Genomic DNA, 24,003 nt, shown 5'->3' with positions numbered 1-24,003 from the left:
CAATAATTCCGATTCAGCTTACTCTGGTTCGTACTTTACTTGGGTATTTAAAACACCTCAGCATCAAGTCGACACGTACATTCAGAAAGTCAAGATCCGTGGAGTATAAGGGGACTATGTAAGTAGAATCTTATGCGCGGTAGCTGGTTTCGTCTATTCTTTGCCTTAGTACTACAATAAAGAGAGTCTTTACTACAGCCTAGCATCAAACTCATGTTCTCTTGCGAATACAGCTTATCGAAGCGTATTTCAATTGTTAATTCGTCTAAAACTCGGGGTTAGAAGCATTAAATCAAACAGCAAAGACTGTGAGCAGTGCTCACTACGAATCTAGTAATTCATTTGTGTTTCTGTAGGCATCCAAATAGTTAGGGATAAGTGTAGGTCTCGATGTTTAAGTTCTATTACGCGTGCTTCTTCTTCCGTGCTGCCATCGAAACTTGTTTATGCCTCTAGTGAGATCTTGATGTCCAAAAATCATTTGATGCTATGTGGGTTTACTTTTTTGAAGATGATGGAGTATTCTATTTTAAAAGAAGAGATAAATTTACTCAAAGACTTAGCAAGGAGTGATTAGGACTTGGCGGGTGCGTTCCCTTTCTTTCTGTGCGGATAATCTTCGAACCTGTTCTGAATCATCTAGACTATCCTGAATGATTATATTTGTCATAAAGAAAGACTTGAATCAGCACAATCAACCGACACAAGGCATTTACAGTAAATTGCTATGTCTTTTCGTCTTTTTGTTAGTCTCATCGGGCCATTAGTACCATGAGAATATGACGTGTACAATGTACTCTCCTTCAAGAAGATTCTACTTCCTGATCTCAATTAATACCCAATGACAAAGCTCAAAGCTCTAAATTTGGGGTTCATGATATGTTTTGACCACAAGTATAAATACTGCTTCTTGGAGTCTTTTCACCACAATGTACGGCTATTCATGTTTCATTTCCAGATCGACTGATCCCGAACTCGATCTTCTATCGTACTATCTGGCACAGACTTTTGTATAATTATGCAGTATGAAAATCACAAGAAGCCGTATCTTTGGGTCTTCTTTGAACCAAAGCAAAAGCCGTATCATGCTTCCTTTCACTTAGTATATATGGGTTACTCGATCCCTGGGAGTTCTAGATCTCAAGCAAATCATTAGACAAGGAAAAAGCTAAACGGTAAATCAACCAGACACTCAAACATACTCGCCCAGGATAGAACATCAGCCTCGTCCGCGATCAGAGATCACTTGTAGTACGCAATCACCAACTACGAAGACAAACATTTTACTTTCACAATATGTCGAACTCCTACGTCCGGCCTCCTCATTATCAGAGACATCATCAGTCCATGCTCTTGAATCTTTGCAGCATACATCCGCACTTCGAGACTGATAATTTCGACCGCGAGTACCAAAAAGAACTTGCTTCGGTCATTTCTCAATATCCGTTGACTGGTTTGGACTTCTGTTATTACTGGACTGAGAAAGTCTTGTGGATAAATTTCAATTATCTAGTGCATATGGCGAATTCCGGGTAAATATGGTGGTCCCGAGTATATTGTTCAACAACAAGTTGGTCAATTGCCTCCCACTCTAGAATCTGCTGAACAACCAGCACCTGCGATAACTGCAGATTTCTTTGATAACATCTTGGAGAGTTTGGGGACTCTAAGCCGCCCTGCGAAACCTGTCCAACCAATCAGAGTTCAGGCTCCAGAGACGTCCAAAGCTGCCTACGAAAACACCTGTCTCTAAACCTGTTCAACAACGAGTGGATCTCATGGCAATGCCATCTCGAAAAGTAGCTCAAAATCATTTTGAGGGATATCTCAAGCCTCCAAATACACCAGCTTCGGTCCCAATACAAGTACCCCGAGATTACCCCAAAGACTTCGTCTATCCGAAAGCCCATACACTTCAGCACAAGACTCTCAAGGCTTTGCCAACGCCCCAGTCAATCCCGAAGGCCTAGGCATTTCGCAAACTTCAAATGAATTTTCGGTATCAACCACCGGACCCGACCCTCCGACTTCAACACCTTCATCGCTCTTAGCTGCTCGGCTTGCTTTACCTGGTTTCCCCAACCCCAACCCCAACCCCATCGCAACATCCAACTCCGCACCTGCCGCACCATCCTCATCGTTGGCACCTCTTCCTCCTCTCCTACTCCCCGATTCAGTTGTCAAAGATCCCGACACTGGTGAACTAATCACAATAAAGATGTTTGAGCGTCGTTGTCTTGGTCGTGGTGCTGAAATTGCCATCAGACAGGCACAAGCTGCCGTCAAGGCGACACCAAATCGTATGACCAAGCCTGTAGCCCGTTTATTGTTAGAGGATTCACTCACCACGGCATTGGCCAATATTATCCAAGAACAAAGCCAGCAGTTGAAGTGCAAAATTCGGACCTAAGCGCGCCTCAATTTGCCTCTTTATTGCTGTTGTTCGTCCAGGCAGAATTGAAATTGTGTCCGACCAGGTATCTTTCCGGACAGGGGCCTGTCCGATAGGCAGTGCGGGCTGTAACCGGAAGATAATGACTACAGTTTTCGCAAACAACAAAAAGAAATGCCTATCGAACTCTTGAACTCAATTGAAGCCGCTCTACTTTCGATTGAGCTAGATTAACAAGATATTCGGATTGTTCTAGGCGCCCATCAAACACTCTTCACTTAGCCAGGGTATTCAAGGCGAGGGCATTATGACTTCTCTGAGTTCTTGTCTCTTTCTTCTACTGATTGGATCTTATTCTGCTTGTAATGGGCCACGAATATTTGAATTATCTGCCAGAAGGCAGATAATTCACGGTTTGTAATGCTTCTCCGATGAAGTATTGCACTCTATCTAAAAAGAACAGACCCGATAAGTACATGGGAGGCATAAGGGACTCTTCAAGTTAGATTTTTCATAACAGCTCACTTAATTATTGAATAACTTTTGCTTACATAGATTCTTCTAAAAGATTAGTATGAGATGCGCATGATACATCCAGAAAGTGACAGAATCTGCACAGAATGAAATACCCTGTGAACGCAGAAATCAATCTCATAAGTGAAGCTGGTAGCAAAACTAAGTATAATTACATGTCTCCGGTCTATTCAAGATGTCCCTTTATATCTCGCAAAAGAAGTTCAGAAAGTAATAGTCGGCTCTTATAAATGGCTGACTAGTTTCTAGTCGGGGAAAGCGAATTGTCCCTATAAGATTTTGGATATTAAATGTATTAAAATAATCAAATTTTGCTATAATCTAATTTGTTTTTAATACACAATCTTCCAATTTTGAAAAGTATTTCAAAAATTTATATAACTATATTCAATAGTATCAAATTTATTTAAATTGTTTCAAAATTCATAATATTATTTATAAAAAATTCTAATGTTCTTCAACAAAAACTATAAATCTATTGCCAAAATCTCACAAGGACCATTCGCTTTCTAGGGATATTTGCTTTCTCCGACTAGGAATTAGTCGGCCGCTTGAAGAGCCGACTATTACTTCAAGCTCCAAGAATCCAAACTTACAAAGAAATGGGTGCAGAGGAACATGCAGAGATAATGAGACGAGTAAATGCATGGCGCCAGGAAGAGGGAAAATAAACGGGCAATATGGGAGTGGCAACTGAAGGAGCACAACTTTTGTAGCATGTATCAATGGATGACCGAATGGAGGAAACCGAAGAAAGTCAAGAACAATGCACATTGATATCATTAAAGATTAGGGGTTAGGTTCTAGCTATGTGAATGTAGAATTGTTATCAATGAACGAGCAATGGAGAGCCTTCTAGCTATTACACAGCCTAGCAAAAGATTCCCTGACAGAACGTGAATGAATCAACCTTGGGACATTGAGAAATAGAAAGATTGAGAAACTAACTAGCGTCTGAAATATTTTAATAGAGAGAAACCCTATCAATGTTCATATCAAGCATAAGCATAACGACCTCACGTACAATAACCAAGTGAAAACTGTGTGAATACAAATGCATACTTATCAGTACTCTTCACCGTCTCTCATAAAGCTATCAAATATTTTCAATGACAGCATATACAAAGAAACCCCATCGATTTCAAATCCCAACACCAAAAAGTCCGTTTTCCTCAACCCCCATCCCAACAACTAAAGACATCTAACCCCGATCTACGACCTTCTCACATAAACCAACCTCGATCGGCACATCCAACCTTGACATCTAACTTCAATTCACTACATCATCACTTTCCCTCTCAAGACTGATACTCCAAATCCAAGAACAAAGAGACAACCATCGAGTGCCACCTAATCCATTCAAATCTGTTGGTCCGCTTAATAATCTTGTAGAAAACAGTAGTTCCGGCGCGGATTTAAATCTCGGAAATTAGGTTTCGAGCGAACTGCGCTTTTTTTATATGAGGTGAGAGATGAGACGAGAGGTGAATGTGACCACTTAGCGGTCTGGATGTGATTCACAGGCCGTTTCGAGTTCCTATCTACGGATCTTTTCCACGGCACAACCCGTTTCTCATTTCAACAAATTTGGAGAAAGAATATGGTGTATTATTGCACGGTTGTCTAGCTTGATCGAAGATCTTTGGATTCCATTATTTAATTGTTAAGTTGCACGCGACTTTGACAGTTTGTTTCCCTGTGATTTCTTCTACAAAAGTCAAAGGTGTCAACAACGATACGTCGATACCTCGATATTAAAAACTCCATCAAGGTACCAAGCATTTCATTCAGTATTGCTCAACATGTCGCACCAAGCCATGCAAGATCCACCAATTCCCTTGGAAACTGGATCAGACAGTCTGATGCCGCAATCACTCTTGTCTCTCCCATCCCTCAAGCAGTACATGGTCCACCGATTGGTTCATGAAGGAACAACCATCATCACCATGGAAGCCGCATTGAGCCACTACGTTAGCCATTACCACACCATGGCCAATGTATGTGCTGGAGCAAGTGAAGGCACCATTACTTTCATGGCAGATAAGTTGTTCTGGCGTTCTCACTGCATGTTAAACATTGCCTCTTTCTACTTTGAGAGATTTTCTGATTGAAATATAGGGCCCCATGAGCAGTTTCCCCGCCAATATTGTTACTTGACTCCGGGGGATAAGGAGGTCATTCATCGGGCATATAACAATATTCCTGTCGAACGCTTGAATGCCATGAATGATCAATTGTATCGTGCCAACAGCAGAGATGTCTTCAGCTCTATGTCCAGGAGGCTCAGGCGTGGAGCAAGAGTATTGAGGACAAGATTGCGCAAATGGAACAGAAAGGAGAGAAGATTGAGGACCATGAGGCAGATGATCACCGAGATGAAGGTTTACAGCAATTGGCGCAACTTGAGGTTTGAGGGAAGAAGCAAAAAGATGACTCTCGGATTACTGAGAAACTTTGGGAAAACCTGATTGTAATTTCTACGCATAATAGTACATCGCGTTTAGAGTTACACAGGAGTTTCTAAAAGGTGGTAATGAGAAACCTATCAGGCCTTCTAATGCACTTGAGGCGTTGCAATTGACTCGTGAGTCGATTAGCTAGCTTTCTTAGAACAATAAAAACATCATCACCCTAATCTATACTTTTGCTTTTTTTTTAAGGTGACCGATTCTGAATATTTACCAACTGAAAATTCACTATCGAATTTTCTCCACCTCAACCTATTTTCTTGATAAGATTAGGTAGGTGTCCTTCAAATTTTTATCACCTCAACTACAAACACCATTGCAAAAATAAAACACAATAACGAAGCTCGCGGTGATATCAGCTTAACTACTCTTTCATTATGGCTTATATATCATGCGGTAAATCTATGATAGCAAAGCTCGTTGATGATCAGAGTTTCGACCCCGCATACACAAAAAAAGCAAGCCACGCGACTTTATCAAATTTGTTATAGAAAATATAGCAGAGGATATGTTCGAGTTGGCACAGAAAAGATGCTTCACATGGCAGATAAATGCTTTTGGCATCATTCTGTAAGAAGTGTGGGATCAATGAGTAGAATGAGTTCTGACAATGACTTCAGGGCCAGATGAGGAATTCCCAAGAGAAAATGCGCACGTTTTGCTGGGTAAAGAGGAAGGAAAAGCTACAAAGAAAAGTGAAAGCATCGCTGGAAAAAATAAAGCAGGGCAATAAGCAAGATGACACTCAGAGTCGACAGAATGAAGCAGCAGAATTGGCACCGCAGCACAGATCTCCACACAAATAAATCAGTAAAGACTACCTATTTCAGAGAAGTTTCGCGACCAAAGCAGAATGCTGTAACTAGAGGCCGCACCAAGGCTTTGGGTGATACCAAAGGTATAGATTTGGGCATCCTTACAATACAACGAAGAAAAAGAATACCGGAGAAAATTGAAACAAAATCTCTCGAGCAAGAAGCAGGCGGCGGAAGCATCAGCACGAGCCTTGTCCAAACGCGATTCAAAAGCATCTGTACTGGGTGAAAACTCTCACATATGCAAGGGGGCTTAGAGAAAGCGCAGTCGGCGTCCTTGAGCACGCAACTGCAGAGTCGGTCATCAGAAGCGGCTGCAACAACAGCACACAAAGACTCAAACCCATTGGGAGAATCAAAAACCATTGGAAGACTCACGACATTCGTCTGAAATAGCACAAGATCTTCAACTGAACCATTCCTCAAACCGGCTTCAGACACTTGATGAAATGATTGACGAAGAAAAAGAGATTGCAAGTCAACTTAGATGTGTGCGTGCATCTTGTCCCAGTCCTGAGGAGAATAGAAAGATATGTCAGGGAGGGGATGACCTGGGGGCGGCTGACGGTGGAATTAAAGAAGCAGCAAATGACAGCCGTTTCTGCGTGATAATTTAAGGCCGACTTATGCTATGAAGCAATGTCCTTGTTGGCTACCAGGAACCGTCCAGGGTTATTACACGTATGCGTTTGTTTGTTTGTTGGTTGGTTGGTTGGCTGGCTCCATTTCGAGGAGAGATTTGATCATTATGAAGCTTATCAGGGGTTCTGAGAGGTGGCGTGATGCTTCATTTGTTCCCTGATACTTGAGTTTCTCCATAGCCTACTTCGGTATGTCTCTTGCGGCGGAGTTGGAGTTGGGAGCAGCGAACTGCATGCTGGGTGCATCGTGGCAGCATTATGAGCTGTTTGAGACGTACTTCCATGTCGAAAGCAAGGGAAGAGTTCTTGCACAGAACTAGATTGCATAGTACTTGCTTTATTGGATCTGAGGGCTTCAACAACTACTTGTTTTCATTTCCGTCGCGTTACTGAATCTGTGGTGAAGTGAATTTTAAGTGAGGTCTAGGGTGCACGGAGCTAAAATATAAACAAAATTTTACTTATATTACTACCCCCACTTTATTTCGACCCCTCTTTACCTCTTTTTGCAATGTTTACCACACTTTGACAATGAAATGTTTGGGAGAGCAGGATGTTTCCTGTCATTCAATATGACTTGATACTTGTAGGTGGATTCTGTTACAGCTTAATAAGTGTATGAGCAGTTTAGTAGACATTATTACACATGCTGTCGGGCAAGAATCTATTCCGACAAGTATGTTTGTGCCTCGAAAGTGGCGATATTAAGAAGGGGCCTTGTCAATCACGTACAACGATCTCATATAACACAGAAGTAGGTAGAGTACGATATTGGCGCTTTATACAGCTCTTGCTGACTAGATAATCATGCGGGATCACTGTAAGGCACCCAGAAAGCATGTAGAGAGACGATGAAAGCATTTGTTTGACAATGCCATGCGCGATATGATTCTCATTCGAATACGACGCAACCTTCTTGATAGCGGCGAAAAGCTGTCTGGTCTTAGTCGAAATCGTTCTCAGATCCTCCCCCAAGTTTAGTTTACTCCTCCTCCATCAATTTCTTCTGTAGCACCTCCATACAATCCTGCTCCGAATCTGCCAACGCCTGAAAGCTCACTGTATGAACCATCTTTTCGCAACACCACGTCTCCAACGTCCTCTTCTGGAAATCGAGGAAGTACGAATATTCCGCAAAAGGATTGTTGAAATCAACTTCCACTTCCACCAAATGCTTCAGATCACCATTCAAGATTGGCAATAGCGCATCTCCTCCTTGTACACCTCGAAGAATCCAATACCACTGTGTCTCTCGTTCATCGCCGCTTGGCTTGGAGTAGCCCAGCTTGCGATATTTCTGTTGAAGATCCTTCGGAGCTGCGACAGTTTCCTTGACCCACTACGTATCTGTTAGCTGAATTCATGAAAAGATGTCAAACAATACACATACTTCGATCTCTTGAAGACGTTGATGCATTATCGGAGAATTCTCGGGCTTCAATCCCGAGAATGAATCTAACTATGTCGCGCCAAGACCTTCAGGTGTAAGAATCGAAATGGCAATACACTGCTCGACGTTGTGTTCCTAGAACAAAGACAATAATTCCACTGGTGCCCATGTTGATGAAATTGTTTTAGAAGATAACGATGTTGTGAAAGTGTAAGATTTTTAAGTAGACAACGAAGAAGTTCAGGCGCAGAACGAAAAATTGCGTTGCGAGTCAATCATGAGATTTTGGGGGTGTTTGTATTCATTCATACTCGGTGATTGTGTTTGTCAAAATAACAAGGAATCTTGTTGCCTATGTACATATATTCATCACATTTTGATGCAGGCCGCCATATATCAGTACGGCCAATCAAATCATACCATCAGTCCACCGTACAAATTATTTTACCTTTTGACAGATTGGTTTCCATAAATGTATGAGCCTCCCTAATATCTTTCCAGGAAAAAATTCTCTCGATAGGAACCTTGAATGTACCATCTGCAAATTTCTGTAAGGCAGTTTCGACCAAAACATCTCTTAATTTCCCCTGGTAATCTAAAGGTCTGCTTCTCAGTCTACTCCATCCCATCGCAAACGCTATTTCGAGGAGAGTGATATCTAGGCTATCGAGTTTGGATCCACTAAGACTGGCTAGTTGGACAATCCTTCCGTCCATAGCTGCGGCTTCAAAGTTTCCCTGGGCGTAATTCTTTCCAATGAAGTCAACAATTACATCTGCTCCACGTTCGTCAGTTGCATCTAGAACTCCTTGGATCCAGTTTTCGGTATTGTAGTTGAAGCCGTGTGTTGCGCCCAAACTCTTGCAGAAAGCGATCTTCTCATCGGAACCAGCAGTGACGAGTATCTTGTTGGCTCCAGCCGCTTTGGATAGTTGGATTCCGGCAATGGACACTGCGGATGCTCCGGCATGCCATAGAACATTATCTCCTGGTCTAAAACATCAACGAGATGTAGGGCTTGGGTTGCTGTTATCCTATGTCCTGTGGTCCTGTCAATACCATATACATAGAGACTTCATACATAACCTCTGGGATCCCAGCAGCTACAGACCAAGATATATGAGCCGGTTTGTGAATGAGCATTTTTGTAGATGATGCGATGTACTCAGCATACGCCCCTGTCAACCATCAATCAGCACCCCTTGGACTACATGAAGAAGGTATCATACCACCATACGCAAGTCCAAAAACCTCATCACCAACTTTAAAATCCCCAATATTCCCATCCCCAAGTTTCTCAATTACCCCGGAAAACTCCACACCCAGTATTCTCCCCGCTTGTGGAGGTACAGTATACTTTCCCTCCCGCTGCATCAAATCCATTCGATTAAGACCAAAGGAATGGATCTTTACTAGGGCTTGAGAAGTGGAAGGCTCGGGTTTGGGAATTTCATTGTTTCAAAAAGAGACGGAGATTGGTCCGCGTCCATTTTCGATAGTCTGTATTTCGTCAGTTATATCATTCCATATTATAGCTAATTATTCAATTTTTTTATCTCCTTACCGATTTGCACGCATCATTTCTCCCGCCATTTGCTTTGCTTAAAATATCTCGTAGTAACCACCCGTTCCTTGAGAGAGCAATGAATCTTATATACAAAATTTAGCTATGCAAGTCAGCATAGATTATTGACACGGAGCCGGAAATGACGCTACTGGTAAAAAACAAAAATGCCTCCTCATTGGATAATTGCTTCGTTTAAAATGCAACGCAGATAGTTAGCCGATAGCTAGACGCATGTGGCTTGTTCATGATTTGTAGCTGTCGAGTGGACATCAATTTACCACAGGTCTCACCCAATCATGATGATTATCAGGGTGCCAATGAAAGTAGGCTGAAATGTTGGCCTATGAGTGCCGGAAACAGTTGTAAGGAAATATACTTATTGAACAATCACCAGTAAAATTTCCCCAAAAACTATAACTTAAACCCTCAAATTGTGCTGTTTCTAGATGACATTCGAAAAGAAATTGGAATCCTTAAGATCCGTCAAATGAAAAGCAATGCTCCAATCAATTCGACCCTTCCTTCGTCTCGTCTACCGGAAACTAGATGCAACGAACCAGTGAATCTACCACCCCCAAAAATGCCTAAATATCAACCTTTGAATGCTTGAAACAACCTGCAACAATGAACAGTGCTCTCAGGCCAATAGCAAAAGCTGTTGATCCACCTTTAAATGCTGTCTACCTTCAATGCAATTCACGTGACATATGCGACCGAGAATCGACATAAAACTCCCCCCCCCCCCAAAATACAAATTCAATGCCATCATATCAATTCCATATCAATTCGTACCCATTTATCGTATCTGAGCTGCAGTGGTTTCATATATATTTCTCTCAGCCCAGAGTGCCATATTCAGCTCGTGGTGTGAATGGTGTGCTCAACTTGGGCGTAAAAATTCCATTTCCGCTTAATCCCTGAGTTTTCCAAGCTTCCAACATTACTTCGATCTCTCTTCTAGCGTCTTCAACAAGGTCATCCATATTGATGTCAATCTTGTCTGTTCCGAAGGGATCTTCGTGCCATTGGGCGATCCCTTCAATTCCGTAGAGGGCGAAAGCTACGAAAGCGACGAGGGGGACTGTCCACCAGCCAATCTCTGCAGCCATAGCAAAAGGCAATATGGCTACGAAAAGTGCTAAGACCTGTTTACTGTGTATTAGGTGCGCGACGGGTGTAGGTGCAAGTCTAATTACTTCCATGTTGCCGTAGGCTGCGACGAGTTCGTTGAGTTTGGCGAGCATCTGAGCCGAGGCACTATTGTTGAACCAATTCCTGTGTGTGAAGTATCCGTTAGAAGTCTCAAGACAAGAGGATGAATAGAAGAGACTTAATTGTCTTAAAAAAAGAGGATGAATGGCAGACTTACAAGTTACAACCAGTGTTGACGAATTTCTCAATGTAAGTACTTAACTGAAGTGTAAGACCTAATCCCATATGTTCATGACCTTTAAATCCTTGTGGCAGCAGGTCCTTATATTCCGCTGGCCAGGAAAAATCACCTTCTTCAGTCATCATAGTTCCTGAACTAAGCTCCACGCCCCAATCTGCTCTCAAGTGGTTTTTGACGGTATATAACATCGCTATCATAATCTTGACTGTTTCGATTGTCTTTGCCTCAAGTGCTTTGGAAATTGGCTGCTGAGCTACATCTGCCGCTCCATCAAAGTCCTTATATGCTGAGCTATCTGTACTGCCTTCATTCTGTGTGAATGATGAATCATATTGATGATCGGGAGGAGCGGGGGCAGGAACAAGTACAAGTAGGTGCCGCGTGAGACATCGGATTGAAGTTGTGAGGGTCGCAAAGTGAGAACGGCCCGACCAGAACCTGGCATAAGCTGTTTGATTCCGAAATACGAGTTCTAGACCGACGACAATGGATAGTGAAGGAACCTTGGCTCAGTTAGAAACTATTTTCTCAATTTTATCTGTAAGACCATTATTCAAGTCTCTATATATATGACTAGATATGCGGCTCCGTCTAGCCGTGGCACAGCTTTCAGGATCAATCTAGATATCGAGGGTATTCTTGATCTGTCAAAGTCTTAAGCATGCCAGTTGAGGGTTCTCATACACGTGACTTGAACACGCTATAAGCGAGGATCACGTGTATGATCATCTTGATGTGCATGGACGATCAGCTTCAACGCATGCCCAGTTTCAGATTGTTCAAATTGAAATGGTAGATTTTGAACTACTCAATAAACAACTGACAATTGATCTTTCATACACTTGAGAAGATATAGTATTGATTTTGGTATGCCACGATAAGAGGAGCCGTGCAGTAGAGCCCCAGACGATCAATTGTAATGTCCAGTTCTTGGAGAGTACTTACGATACTGGTTGGAAGCGTAACATCGCTGCTGATGTGTTGGTTCAAGTATACGACAATAGCAGAAATAGCAGAAAGAATGGCAACAGGCCAGACAACCTCTGCGTAGATATTGATTAGTCTCGTTTTCTCTTCTTCAAAGTAGGTGACTGATATATATCTTACCACTATGGATACTTCCTTTCCAGAACCTAAGTACTAAAGGCCATCTATTTTGCTATTGTTAGCTAGATATCTGCATGAGTATATATATCCTCAAATATTGAGTTTACCTTCTCTCCTTCCTCCTTGATGAACTTGCCAGCAACCAGGACATTTGACGGTTTCGGCTTGAATCTCCAGCAAAGTTTAGGAATAGAGGTGTTCTCGACATTCTTGCAGAATCAACTTTGCAAATCAAGAAGAATATAGAGAGATTGTTGCGATCCTAAGATGAGGGTTGAAAAATTCACTTGTGGTGGTACAATAATAGGCTTTGCTGAAACAATTGCAGATCAGGAGGAATCCGGAGAAATTGCAGTGATCTTAAGACGAGGGCTGGAGATTCACTTATGGTGTTGTAATGATAGGCGTTGGCGAAATATTTACAGATCAAGAAGAAGCCAGAGAAGTAGATGTAACTCTGGGATGAGGAGCAGACATTCACTTGGAGCGGTAAGATTGTTGCTCAAGCGCATAACATGGGGAAGTGGACCTTGCTTAAGCCGCCATGACATTCAACTCCAACACAGGGGTATGCACTACGTAAGCGAAACAAGTTGCCGGACTTGAAGATCTTCGGGCAGTCTTTACGACACAAATATCATGCATGAATTCCGTTTTGTATAAAATCTTGAACTAACAAGCTAGCGTCTTGTTTGGCTCTTTTTTCTACGATCATCTATGGTTGATTTATGCGCCAAATTAAAGAATGAGTTTGGAGTACTCAATTCCGATAGGCTGTCTCCATGTGCCCGAAAAAAGCGGTTTCCGTTATCATGAATCAGCTAGGATTACACTTGGGCCAAACAGCCTCCACCAACAGGACGAATACGAAAAATATATTTTCTCTTCGATATCCGATATCAATTCAGACAATCACTCTTTTGATATAAGAATCAGACTTATGTCTCTATGAGCTTTTATATCATTTGTGTTTTCAAGATTCATCGACAAAATGGAGGGGAGATGAAATATAAATGTTTTCAAAGTATGAATCTATTTGAGAGATTGGGCATAGTGGCGGACGAGGCGGCTAAATCGATTATATCTGCAAAGTAAGAAAAAACTTTGACTTGGACCTTAGCTATTGCATGTGACATTACATTGAACTGGATTTGTAATTGTACTCGAGTATTTACTGAAGTAATTATTTGTTCATGAGGTGAGAAGAACTAGAAGAACTAGAAATACACAGGTTTTGTGGCCGTAAACCTTCTGAATCATGCGCCCACCCCAAAAGCCACTCACTGATGTACAATGCTATCATATCTTCCCCAATCCAGATTCATTTTCTTTATCTCGTATCATAGCAGATTCGTTCATTACAATGCTGGCTTTCCTTGTTGTGCGCCAAGTTGAGCATTCAACTGTCCTGCTGTATCTGTGCCCGAGGAAAGTAACTATTGTAAAAAATATCAGTAAGAAATATTCAAATTGAAATGCGATTGGATTGGATGGGATTGAGCAACGCACCTCTCCACCCATCTCTCTCATCTTCATTTCCTTCTCCATTTCAACTACTTGCTGCTCCTCCACAAATGCCAATGCCCATGGAACTCCCAATAACAAAGCACTTGTGCTCACAACGAATAAAGTCTTGCCTCCAAACATTAAACCCGATTTGATCCAACTTGTGGTTGCATCCACCTTGTTGGAGATAAATGATCGAGTGGATGCTGGTACTATATCTTTCAGGGCACTTATACGGTCTGCGAAAGTCTCCTCATCTGCGACATTGTCCTCTTCATCAGAGGAAATCTCGGAATCTTTGTTGAGCGTTCATTAGCTAACTGTAAATGAGATCGCAGTCAATTGTAAGACAAACCAGTATCAGTGTAGTAATCATCCTCAGATGGTCCAGCTTGCTTTTGCTCAAAGGACTCATCCTCAACTTCTGTCAATTCAACCATCTTTGCGAAGTTTTAAATTTTATGTTCGTAAGAAAAGGGAGGATGGGCTGTATGGGTTGTGGTATGCCAGTATGGATTCAATTTCCTGATGGTGATTTATATCTTTACAGTAGCTATGCGGGCCTGATGATTTTTTGGTGCCCGCCACGCTAAGAGATCACGCTAGTGGCAAGGCTGGTCAACGAACGACGTCAGGCTGCCGAAACTTCAAATCCCCTGGCCTCCATGTCCAAAACAGCCATCAATTATCATTTTCATTCTTTGTACTTTCTTTGAGTATCGATTTATGGGCGTTTCAGTTGGGTTTAATTATGGGCACTGATCTATTATTTCCTTTGTCTTCTTTATGCGAAACTCCTCACTGCAAAATCTCGAAGTCCTACATAAATGCGACGCACATTCTGAGGCCATTTACAAGAATCATTAAAGGACTTAGCCCCAACAATTTGCAACCATCATGACCGACCTATATCCAATTGTCATCCCTCCATTTGAACATAGATTCAAAGCTGTCACCTATACATGCAGCGGAGAAGGTCTACGCAAAGATGGTCATTCTTACGATCCCAACGTCGAAAAATTCATACCTCCCAAAGCTCAAAAGTTAGGCAATAATATTGGAGCGAGACCAGCAGGTTGGTGGAAAGCCCAATGCGCATTCAGAGGATTGAAACAAACTGGATCCATCGCCGAATTACAGTCGAGGTTGGGAGGAGCGAAGAAAGAAATGGATCCAGAGCTGAAGGCCGCAGAGTCCCAATTGATCAAGGATTTCATGAAGCAAAACAAACTTGCGAGAGATGGCGATTGGGATAAATTAAAGACTGCCGAGGAAAAGGCTGATGCTAATCCACAAAGATACCTCAACGAAGCGTTTCCGAAAAGTGCCACGGGAGAACTAGCAAAGCCGGATATTATCATTGTTAAGAATGAACATAAAGCTGCCTTAGCTGAAGCTGCGCATAAGATGGGATTGGAATCTTTGTTAGTGGATGCCCCTCGGGTGGGTAACAAACGGCCTTCTCCAGATCAGTGGGTAGTAGTGGGGAGAATTACAGATGCTGTATTGAATCAGAAGCGTGAGCTTGAACGGGCAGCGACTCGGCCCAAGGAAAACATACCAAAGGTAAGAGAAAACAAGCGATAAAGACTATCTCTTTTCAAATGGTAGTACCATACAGATGATCGGAATTTGTAAAGTTTACAGTGTCATCCATTCTTTGAGTTGAGGTTGGGACGGTTATCAACCCCTTATTCTCCTTCAGAGGTGCTTCTTCCAATCATCGAAAATAGTTCGAACATTCATAATGCCTTGCCGGAGCAAAAGAGGTCCAAAGGTGTTCTTATAAGTATCATTTGGTTCTCATTTGCATCATCGTGAAATTGGAAAGAACTTCAGCTTGACTGGAATGGCTTGGCTTTTTTTGTGTCCATGTTTTCAATCCTCCTGCGTAAAATTAGCCCTATGTATGGTATATTTAACTTCTGCTATGTCATACTGAAGTTGAAATGTACTTCATATTATATCAACTCATTGTAATAATAAGAGCTAAGTTGTTTCTTCTCAGAAAACCCCTGGAGATCGACCAAAACAAACAGCAAGGAAATCTGTACCCAGTTCAGGAACGCACGACAATGCGTTTGATGAAATTGGGACTCAGCAAGCACGCCCAATACTACCACTACCACGGAGAAAACAGGGAGCTAGGAAAATTGCTCCAAGCGCTGCCACTCATGATAATTTGTTCTCCGATAGTGATTCTCATGGTCCCAACCTTCCGGGACCAGCTCTTCGAGGCCCCAAAAAACAGACGGCTGTAAAGTCTACCAGTAGTACTAGCACTGATTCAGACATATTTTTTGATAGTAATACTGAGAATCCAGAAAGTCCGGGGCCAGTTTCTCCAGGCCCCAAAAAACAGACGGCTGTAAAGTCTACAAGAAGTACTAACACTCATCCAGACCTGTTCGTGGATGATGGTGAGGATGAAGTCGCTCACAGACAGCCAGCCGCGAAAAGATTACGGACATCGGCCAGCGGCGCGCGAGCCAATTCAAGCGCAGCTGAGTCGGAAGATCTATGGGATGTTCGAGGTTCTTATGTGGTCGAGTGCCCAGATATTGAGGAAGAATGGGGAGAGAAAGACTCGGACCTTACTCTTGACATTTACGTGGAAAAGAAAAATGGAAGACATCAGATTTTTGCAATGTTCAATTTTATAGTTGTCGAGGTATGATTTTATTATAGACTCGTGCCTGGTGTTCAATAGCTAACTTTGCAATTAGGGCATCATGCGATTTGAAAGACCAACTGGTGTGCCAAGTCCGAAGAATGCTGATAAAAAGAGAAAACGAGAAAGCACTTCTTCCATAGATGAGGATGGAGATGTTATGATGAGTGACGTTGCTCAAAATGTTGCGAGTAATAGTAAGCACAAAGAAAGTGCCTTTTTTCTTGGAGTCAACGATAAGCCCACAGCCCGGTGCCCTACATGGCCATATCGCTGGAGAGGCGAGGAGACTGGCGAAGGAGAAATTCAAGTTGGCTCTGATAAAAGGTTGGAGAGTATCACCTTTGACGACAAGAACAAGTCGTTATCAGGCACGTTCACGTGTGGTTTCGCAGGGAAATGCAAGTTCACGGGTTTGAAGGTAAATAACCGTCCGCATGATTCACGAATTGATCCAGAGAGTCAATGGGAGAGCCGCAGCGAGGCTGCTTATGAGGAGACACTGCAGACAAGGTGGAAATGATGGTGATTATTAACAAAAGCTCTTTGCAATTCTTCTTTGTACCACATAACTACCGTGGTCGATACATCATGATTTCGCAGGTTGTAAGATTAAATGCACATAAATACAAATTGAAGGATATGATATTTCAACAACATTCCAAAAAGAATCGTGATTCGGAATATACTCGTACAATAAGACCTGAAGTCATATCTGAAAATCGAAGCACTTCGTACATGATTTGACATCGTCCGGAATCCAGGTTTTTGTTCTTAGCACGGCCCTTGCAATAAAAAAAGACCCGTCTGAGTGCCGAGTAGTCGAGATAATTATTAATAAGTGACAGATAGAGAGAAGTGGATCTAGTGAGAAATGAAACAATTACCCAAGATGTCGATCTTCAACTAAATTGTCATCTCGTGTAAATAACGTGGGTTGTGAACTTGTGGTGAATCTTAGATGCACTAGGGTTTGATAGGGTGAGGGTTTGGATGCATGATTCCGCAGAATGTCGATACCTGCTAGATAGGTTGAAGATGGAAAAGAAAATGTGTCTACGATATCAACGACCTACATGTACACACATATTCGTATCGAACCGAGATGGCTTGGAAGATATGCAAGTAGGGTAGTGAGGAAGAAGTCAGCTACCAATTAAGTCGATGTAGACGGCTTGTACTTGTCGCTCCTCTGTACAGAATCGTCAAGCAAGGACAATGAGATTCAGTTATTGGTCAATCTGGTTCATCTGTGCACCTTCGGACGAACACTTGTTACAGAACACGAAGCGATACAGATTACATTTTCGAATCGGCATGAATAATCCCCAGAGAGATACCGGGTAGATACCTGTCTGTAGGTAGGAGGTACGTATCTAAAAGGCGGGGGAGGCCACCCTTCCGTTCAGCTGTAATAAAAGGGGGTATATTTTGATATGTGTGAATGAATACATTTGAAGCGACCATGTCGATATCTAATCAACGACGTCAAACATACTTGATATACTACTAGATATATATATATACCACCAAGTATGTCTCCTTTTAAATATTGAGGCGTATATAAAAAGCATGATATATGGCTAGGTAGCTGCTACCTCACCAATGAATCTTTCCTCAAAAAGGAATCGTCAAAGATCTTCTCTAGAAGCATCTTAATCATTTATTAGCGCAGACCCCCTCGACAAACACCTTACTTACTTGGGCACCTTTCCTCTCCAATCTTCTAACTTTTGGAACATTTCTTAATAATTTCCGATAATCCATCTTGCTTCTTCAGTCAGTCCCTTAACACACACCTTGCTTCTGTACTGTGACGAGTCACGACCGGCTTCAATATTTTCTTTTCTTTTCCTTTGCTTTTGTTCTTGCTTTTGACATTTTGGGGATTTGGCTTCTTTTTTGGGAATCTGCCAATTTATTTGGGCCTCCAATCGCACATTTTGCAGATGAAGCGGCATTACATTATATCATGTACAGATACGATTACCCCTGAATCGAATGTTTAAACCGGAAGATTGGTATAATTACCCTGATCACAACAATTTCGACGAGGTTCGCAAGGAAATGTCGTTGAATGGTTTGGATGATGCGAGCGTCAAGGAAGCATACGATGCGGCGGTAGCTGAGCCCGGAGGATGGTATGCTTGTGTTCAACATCTTGTATCTTATTGCTCTGCGTGCGCCGTGATATAGTAGACTGATATTGTATTCATCGTGTAGGTTCCTTCTTAAGTATGCCTCGAGAGACGAAATAGAATTAATGGGTCGTGGCAATGGGGGAATTGTGGAAATAAGAAATAAAATTGGACAATATGAAGAACCATCGCCGTTGTTCGGGTTTCTGCGATACAGGCGACGGAACGTAGTCATCAAATATGTGCCAGATGGATGCTCAAGACTGGTTTCAAGGTGGGTTTCCCTTGTTGTTGATCTCGGTCAAAATATTTCACTTTCGGGAATCTAAATTCTAACAATCTGATAATCCGATAGCTCGCGTCACCGTTCATTTTAATGCTGTCACCGAAAAGTTCGCACCTTATCATACGATATTCGAAATAACCACTGCGAAAGAGCTCCGTGATACAACCCTGTCAGCCGCCTGCTCACTACACACTGCTTCGGATCCGGTTTCAATCTTCGACCAGTTCTTTGCCCGACGACGTTTAATGGGAAATTGCAGAGGACGAGGAGGAGGACATTAGAACAAAAAGACAATCCACAGTTCAGGAGGAGCACCCCCCTACTGCACAAACTATTACCTCAATATCGGGCACCCAGCCAGCAGTTGATCCGACCACCCTGCCGGCCGATCTGCCAAATTCATTTACTTTCTCTTCTATGGTTGCAGAAGGAGACAACAGTCTTGAAACTTCTCCTCCTCCACCACGTTCCAAAGCACCTTTGACCTTCGATCTTGATACCTCTCCGCCTCCTCCAAGGGAGCCGCGTGAACCTGAATTCGGATCATTCTCACCTATTGCAACCACTGACGACACACCTCGGACATCTTCACAGTCCGCACGACCTGATTTGTACAGCCTTACATCTCACGAGTTTACCGGAAGACCTAAAGTCAGACTTGGACCTCGCCCTTCTCTCGATGTTGGCAAAACTACTACATCTGGAGGAGCCCCTAACTGTCGTCCAGTGTCAACACTTCCACAGGGATTGAAAGCATCTACAAAGGGAGGGTCAAAAAAGGGGCGGGCGAGTTTGAACTCGCAGGAGTCTGAAGAGCCACCCAGTATGAGTTTGTCACCACCCTCTATTCCTGAAAATGGACTCTACCCACGTTTTTCCTTCTCGCCCTCATACAAGTGGTGGACGACCAAACACAAGCTTCTGGGGTTTTCGGTTCGAACAACATTGTCAACGAATTCTGCCACCCCCAATGCAAAAGTCCCAACAATTACGCCAGAGAAGGCAAGACTTATGAAGGCTATGGAAATGCGGAAGAGGCAATTGAGTGCTGGTGCGCCTGCGCAAATACCACCCACTTCTCCAAACTCCTCGACGTCTCCAAGAAATCTCGAGATACCCTCTGCCCTGAGCCCTGGCACGCCACAAGGCGCTCCACAGGAGATTCAAGATACCTTGGCTTTGCTAACTGATATGGCCAAAGCAGATCAATCCGCGATTGCCCTCGATACAAGCTTCGCTATGAAAACGGACGACTCAGACGCTACAAGATCCGATTCCTACCCGGTATCACCCGTTGGGCCTTCAGAAAAAGCAGAATCGACAAGAGCGTCTTCTATCTCGGAGTCCACGGATGAAAACGTTCAAAAAGCACTCTCTACGAAAGTAGTGACGAAAGATAATATGGCTGAAGTATTGCCCCCTACTACTTTATTAGAAAGTAATGGGAACGAGCCAGCTGTAACAATATCACTGCAAAGCCCAGAACTAGACGACGAAAGCATGAAACCCGACCAACTTCAAGGCACCGAGGAATTAGCTAGCAGCTCTAGTCATTCTGTCTCTAAAGATACCATACAGGATGATCTCACGGTCGCCACCTCTCCCCTTTCCGAAGAACAAAATACCAAATTTGAAGCGTCTGCAGAACCTTTGCAAACTTCGGCTAGTGAGCCTGTTTTCAATACAATTGACAAGCCTCTGAAGGATAGTCCTTTCGACCCTGGGTACAATTTATCACAGAAGAAGAAAATCCATAACATCGAGCCAATTCGAACTAGTTTCGATAAGAGTGGCCCTAACTCTGAGAATAACTTCTCCTCAGATGACGAACTTATGGATGAGCTGCAGTCTGCAGTTATCCAAGATGCAAAGCCTATGTCGGTGGGCAAATCGCCAATCAGTCCTTTGTTTCCTCAGCCTACGCAAAATGAGACCAAATTTTCACGTACTGTTTCAAGTCCGTTACAATCAGTTAATCCGATTCCTCCACCTCTTACTGCCATGCCTGGTGGTGACCGACCTGTTTCTCGACCTGTTTCGGCATCTGCAAACTTTTTGAACCGCCTAAGCATGCAACCTGCTGCGGCACCCGTTGTTCCTAAGAAGATTAGTGTAGCATCTGGTGTTGCGAACAGGATTAAAGCCTTTGAGAAGTTTCAAAATCTAGCTCCAGACTCTGCTGCAGCACCATCCACATTGGGACCAAATCCATCTGCATCGCCTGCATTTTTTTCTGTTCGAAGAAGTAGTGCACTTGTTCCATCGAGAGCACCTTCTATTGCCGAACGAACAAATTCCTTGAATAAGAATACACCATCTCCCAGTGTATCAAGAGATGGATCACCTGAAGTTGCTAAAGGACGTGAAAGATCAAACTCTGTTCAAAAGAGAGTGGCTATGCTGAAGCCGACTCCTGTTTCTGACCTCAAGTCGACTAGATCTCGACCTGAGACTGTCCAGGTAACCGCTCGCATTGTTAGAGATCCTAATCAACCATTCCCTCAAACACCAGAAGCTGGCAAAGATTCTTCGGATTATAACTCTCCGCCATTGACAGAATCCCCATTGATCATAGATCATCAGAAGGCGGTTTCTAGTCCTTCAAAAGAGAAAGAAACCGTACCCGAAAGGCGTTTATCAACGTCATCTAAAACTACCACCACTACTAATAACGAGAGACGATCATCTATCGCAATGGTCAAAGACCTCATCAACGATAGTCGTTCTTCATTTTCCGAGCGTCGGCGTTCTTCTACTATCGAGCCTTTCGCATCTTCTCCGACTGTTAAGTCGCCATCGAAATCCTCCTCCACCGATGTTACATCCCCTGTTCGTAAATCTCGTCCATCCTCCATCAGCAGTCGTCGTAGTCTTGATCGTTCCGAATTCTCTCCACCACCAACGGCTAGCTCAGCGTCTTCCGGGAATGACGAGAAGTCGGACAAAAAGTCTGGCCGTGCAAGTCGTATGATGAAGCGCATGTCATCATCATTATCTTCAAGTCGCAAGGCTATTGCACATGCTATCTCACCTACAGTTCGTGAGGAATCAGAGCCCCCTGTTTTCCCTAATTCGGAGGCTTCACTTGTTCCATCTCAACCATCATTGGCAGCCTCGCCCACAATTGCTCATGATATTGGCGACGTCAACGTTCAATTTCCCGATAGTCTTTTATGGAAGCGTAGATCAATGGTCTTGGATTCTCAAGGACTTCTTATTATCACAGCTGGCGGAAATGATAAAGGAGCAACACGTAGATTTCACCTTGGGGAATTTAAATTTCCTGAGATACCCGATGTTGATATGCAAGAATTACCAAACAGTGTTGTTTTGGCTTTCTTGGAAGGTGGTGAGCTGCAAATTGCATGTGAGGATCGAGCCAGTCAAGGACACACTTTAAGTGGTACGTTGATTTCTATTCTTTAATTTGATCATATTCACTAACGCAAATTAGTTCTACGAGAAGCTCATGGACATTGGGCATCCTATGGACAATAATAATCACAATCGTCACTCTCTTGAACAAGAATATTTCCTTTTTTTGAACTTTTTCTCATGACTTTGATAGTCATTATCTGGTAATATACCTCATCAGCATTCATTGACTTATCATTCCATTTTTTTTATCTTAGAAGGAAAAGGCTTCACGCAGGATGTTATGACGTATGGAGGCTCTTCACACGCATTAGTGTTTTTATGTTGCATTGCGTCGTAAGGCGAGAAGAGAGGGGATGAGAGATACAGATTCCAAGAGAGAACAAGAGGGAGAGCGAGAGAGAGAGCGCGAGTTGAGATACCATCACCTGGACTTTAGCAGTCAAAATTTTCTTTTATTGTCTGTACCTAAAATATGTTTTGTAAATCTTTTTCTTCTTCTTTTTTCAACTGAGATAACTCTGCAGCATGCGAATAGCGAACAGCGCAGTTTTTTCTTATTTTATTTTTCAAGTGCCAGGTCGACTGTATATGGATGGTGGTGGTTGTGCTTTTTTTTTTTCGGGAAAAAGGAATAGAATAGGATAGTTACAATACAATGTCTTCCTACCCATTTGAAAGTATTTTACTGGTGCAATGTGATTTGATGATAGGAAGTGAGATGGAGTGAAGTGGGATGTAATGAAGTAAGAGAGTTTATAGATCTTGAAGGGTGTGATAACGAGACATAGTAGACTGATGGGCGAGGCTTATACGAAGGATGTCCGGATCAGTAAGGGATAGATGCATCAATAAAATTACAAAGTATCTGATAATGAGCTTTCTATATTCAAATTTATCGGAAAATCTACTATAGTGGAAAGGAAGTTGACACGAATAATACCCAAGTAACATAACTTATTATAAAGCATTGAGCCAACAAACAAGTAAATCATCCGCATTCCAGAAATCAACATTCTCTTCCCACATCTTTCCCTCTCCCCTTCCACCTCCTCTCCCAAAACCACAATATAATGTCAAACTCCCCCGTCCCCCTCAACAAACATCAAGAACTCCTCAATGATTCTTCAGGCCTGCTGGCCCAATGGCAAGGCGCTTGACTACGATTCGTCGACATCAAGAGATTGCAGGTTCGATCCCTGCGTAGGTCAAATTTTTCTTTTTGTTTGTGGGTATGGTGTTGTGGAGGGGAGGGGTTGAAGAGTTTTTTTTTTTTTTGTGGCTAGAGGGTGCATGGATATGGATATGGATGTGGGATGGTGGGGTGGGGTTGGACGGGTGGTATATATGTAAGCGAGGGGTTTGTTTGGTGTGTGTGGATTTTTGGGGTGTATATTTGTGGATGGAGGGATGGAGGGATGGAGGGATGGAGGGATGGATGGCTATGGAATTGGAATTGAAATTGCGGATATCGTAAATAATGCGAATCTGGTGGATATTGTTTGGTTCTAGTGGATTGAGGAATGGATCAGAAGATGGATACCGGTATGTGAACGAGCTAGAGATTTTTCGATTTGCGAAGGTTATGTAGGTATGTATGATAGATTTTGAGATGACATTTTTACTCGAGAATGTTGATTAGATAAGATTTCGATGTGTCGATAAGCAAAAATAACTTGGCACTTTACAGCAAAAAAGAGAAAATTCTAAAAAGGCATAT

At 42.7% G+C, this 24,003-nt stretch overlaps 9 protein-coding genes across 9 annotated transcripts; 5 read left to right on the top strand and 4 right to left on the bottom strand.

The window, feature by feature from the left end:
- Positions 1 to 1,296: 1,296 nt before the first annotated feature.
- On the top strand, positions 1,297 to 2,410 carry EAF02_010310 (uncharacterized protein; the record flags this gene model as incomplete). Its single annotated transcript, XM_038906358.1, has 3 exons — positions 1,297 to 1,428; positions 1,514 to 1,745; positions 1,821 to 2,410. The coding sequence occupies 3 exons, from the start codon at positions 1,297 to 1,299 to the stop codon at positions 2,408 to 2,410; spliced, it is 954 nt and encodes a 317-aa protein (XP_038754085.1).
- A 2,318-nt stretch (positions 2,411 to 4,728) lies between these two features.
- Positions 4,729 to 5,394, top strand: EAF02_010309 (uncharacterized protein; the record flags this gene model as incomplete). Its single annotated transcript, XM_038906357.1, has 2 exons — positions 4,729 to 4,990; positions 5,045 to 5,394. The coding sequence occupies 2 exons, from the start codon at positions 4,729 to 4,731 to the stop codon at positions 5,392 to 5,394; spliced, it is 612 nt and encodes a 203-aa protein (XP_038754084.1).
- A 738-nt stretch (positions 5,395 to 6,132) lies between these two features.
- On the top strand, positions 6,133 to 6,438 carry EAF02_010308 (uncharacterized protein; the record flags this gene model as incomplete). The annotated part of the gene is made up of 1 exon (XM_038906356.1): positions 6,133 to 6,438. The coding sequence occupies one exon, from the start codon at positions 6,133 to 6,135 to the stop codon at positions 6,436 to 6,438; it is 306 nt and encodes a 101-aa protein (XP_038754083.1).
- Positions 6,439 to 7,832: 1,394 nt separating this feature from the next.
- On the bottom strand, positions 7,833 to 8,267 carry EAF02_010307 (uncharacterized protein; the record flags this gene model as incomplete). Its single annotated transcript, XM_038906355.1, has 2 exons — positions 7,833 to 8,189; positions 8,241 to 8,267. 2 exons carry the CDS (start codon positions 8,265 to 8,267, stop codon positions 7,833 to 7,835), a joined length of 384 nt encoding a protein of 127 aa, XP_038754082.1.
- A 395-nt stretch (positions 8,268 to 8,662) lies between these two features.
- On the bottom strand, positions 8,663 to 9,623 carry EAF02_010306 (uncharacterized protein; the record flags this gene model as incomplete). The annotated part of the gene is made up of 3 exons (XM_038906354.1): positions 8,663 to 9,233; positions 9,307 to 9,418; positions 9,470 to 9,623. The coding sequence occupies 3 exons, from the start codon at positions 9,621 to 9,623 to the stop codon at positions 8,663 to 8,665; spliced, it is 837 nt and encodes a 278-aa protein (XP_038754081.1).
- A 1,020-nt stretch (positions 9,624 to 10,643) lies between these two features.
- Positions 10,644 to 12,515, bottom strand: EAF02_010305 (uncharacterized protein; the record flags this gene model as incomplete). Its single annotated transcript, XM_038906353.1, has 5 exons — positions 10,644 to 11,082; positions 11,177 to 11,703; positions 12,146 to 12,243; positions 12,308 to 12,351; positions 12,415 to 12,515. The coding sequence occupies 5 exons, from the start codon at positions 12,513 to 12,515 to the stop codon at positions 10,644 to 10,646; spliced, it is 1,209 nt and encodes a 402-aa protein (XP_038754080.1).
- A 1,150-nt stretch (positions 12,516 to 13,665) lies between these two features.
- On the bottom strand, positions 13,666 to 14,253 carry EAF02_010304 (uncharacterized protein; the record flags this gene model as incomplete). The annotated part of the gene is made up of 3 exons (XM_038906352.1): positions 13,666 to 13,743; positions 13,817 to 14,109; positions 14,169 to 14,253. The coding sequence occupies 3 exons, from the start codon at positions 14,251 to 14,253 to the stop codon at positions 13,666 to 13,668; spliced, it is 456 nt and encodes a 151-aa protein (XP_038754079.1).
- A 457-nt stretch (positions 14,254 to 14,710) lies between these two features.
- Positions 14,711 to 17,007, top strand: EAF02_010303 (uncharacterized protein; the record flags this gene model as incomplete). Its single annotated transcript, XM_038906351.1, has 3 exons — positions 14,711 to 15,379; positions 15,822 to 16,484; positions 16,540 to 17,007. The coding sequence occupies 3 exons, from the start codon at positions 14,711 to 14,713 to the stop codon at positions 17,005 to 17,007; spliced, it is 1,800 nt and encodes a 599-aa protein (XP_038754078.1).
- Positions 17,008 to 18,485: 1,478 nt separating this feature from the next.
- EAF02_010302 (uncharacterized protein) lies at positions 18,486 to 23,129 on the top strand (the record flags this gene model as incomplete). The annotated part of the gene is made up of 5 exons (XM_038906350.1): positions 18,486 to 18,625; positions 18,708 to 18,922; positions 18,978 to 19,114; positions 19,170 to 22,311; positions 22,363 to 23,129. The coding sequence occupies 5 exons, from the start codon at positions 18,486 to 18,488 to the stop codon at positions 22,404 to 22,406; spliced, it is 3,678 nt and encodes a 1,225-aa protein (XP_038754077.1). The 3' UTR covers positions 22,407 to 23,129.
- Between the last annotated feature and the right edge of the window lie 874 nt (positions 23,130 to 24,003).

This window comes from Botrytis sinoallii (genome assembly GCF_014898435.1).
Source record: "Botrytis sinoallii strain Bc 23 chromosome Unknown BSIN_024, whole genome shotgun sequence".
Classification (NCBI taxonomy): domain Eukaryota; kingdom Fungi; phylum Ascomycota; class Leotiomycetes; order Helotiales; family Sclerotiniaceae; genus Botrytis; species Botrytis sinoallii.
This window is presented reverse-complemented; position numbering and strand designations above follow the sequence as displayed.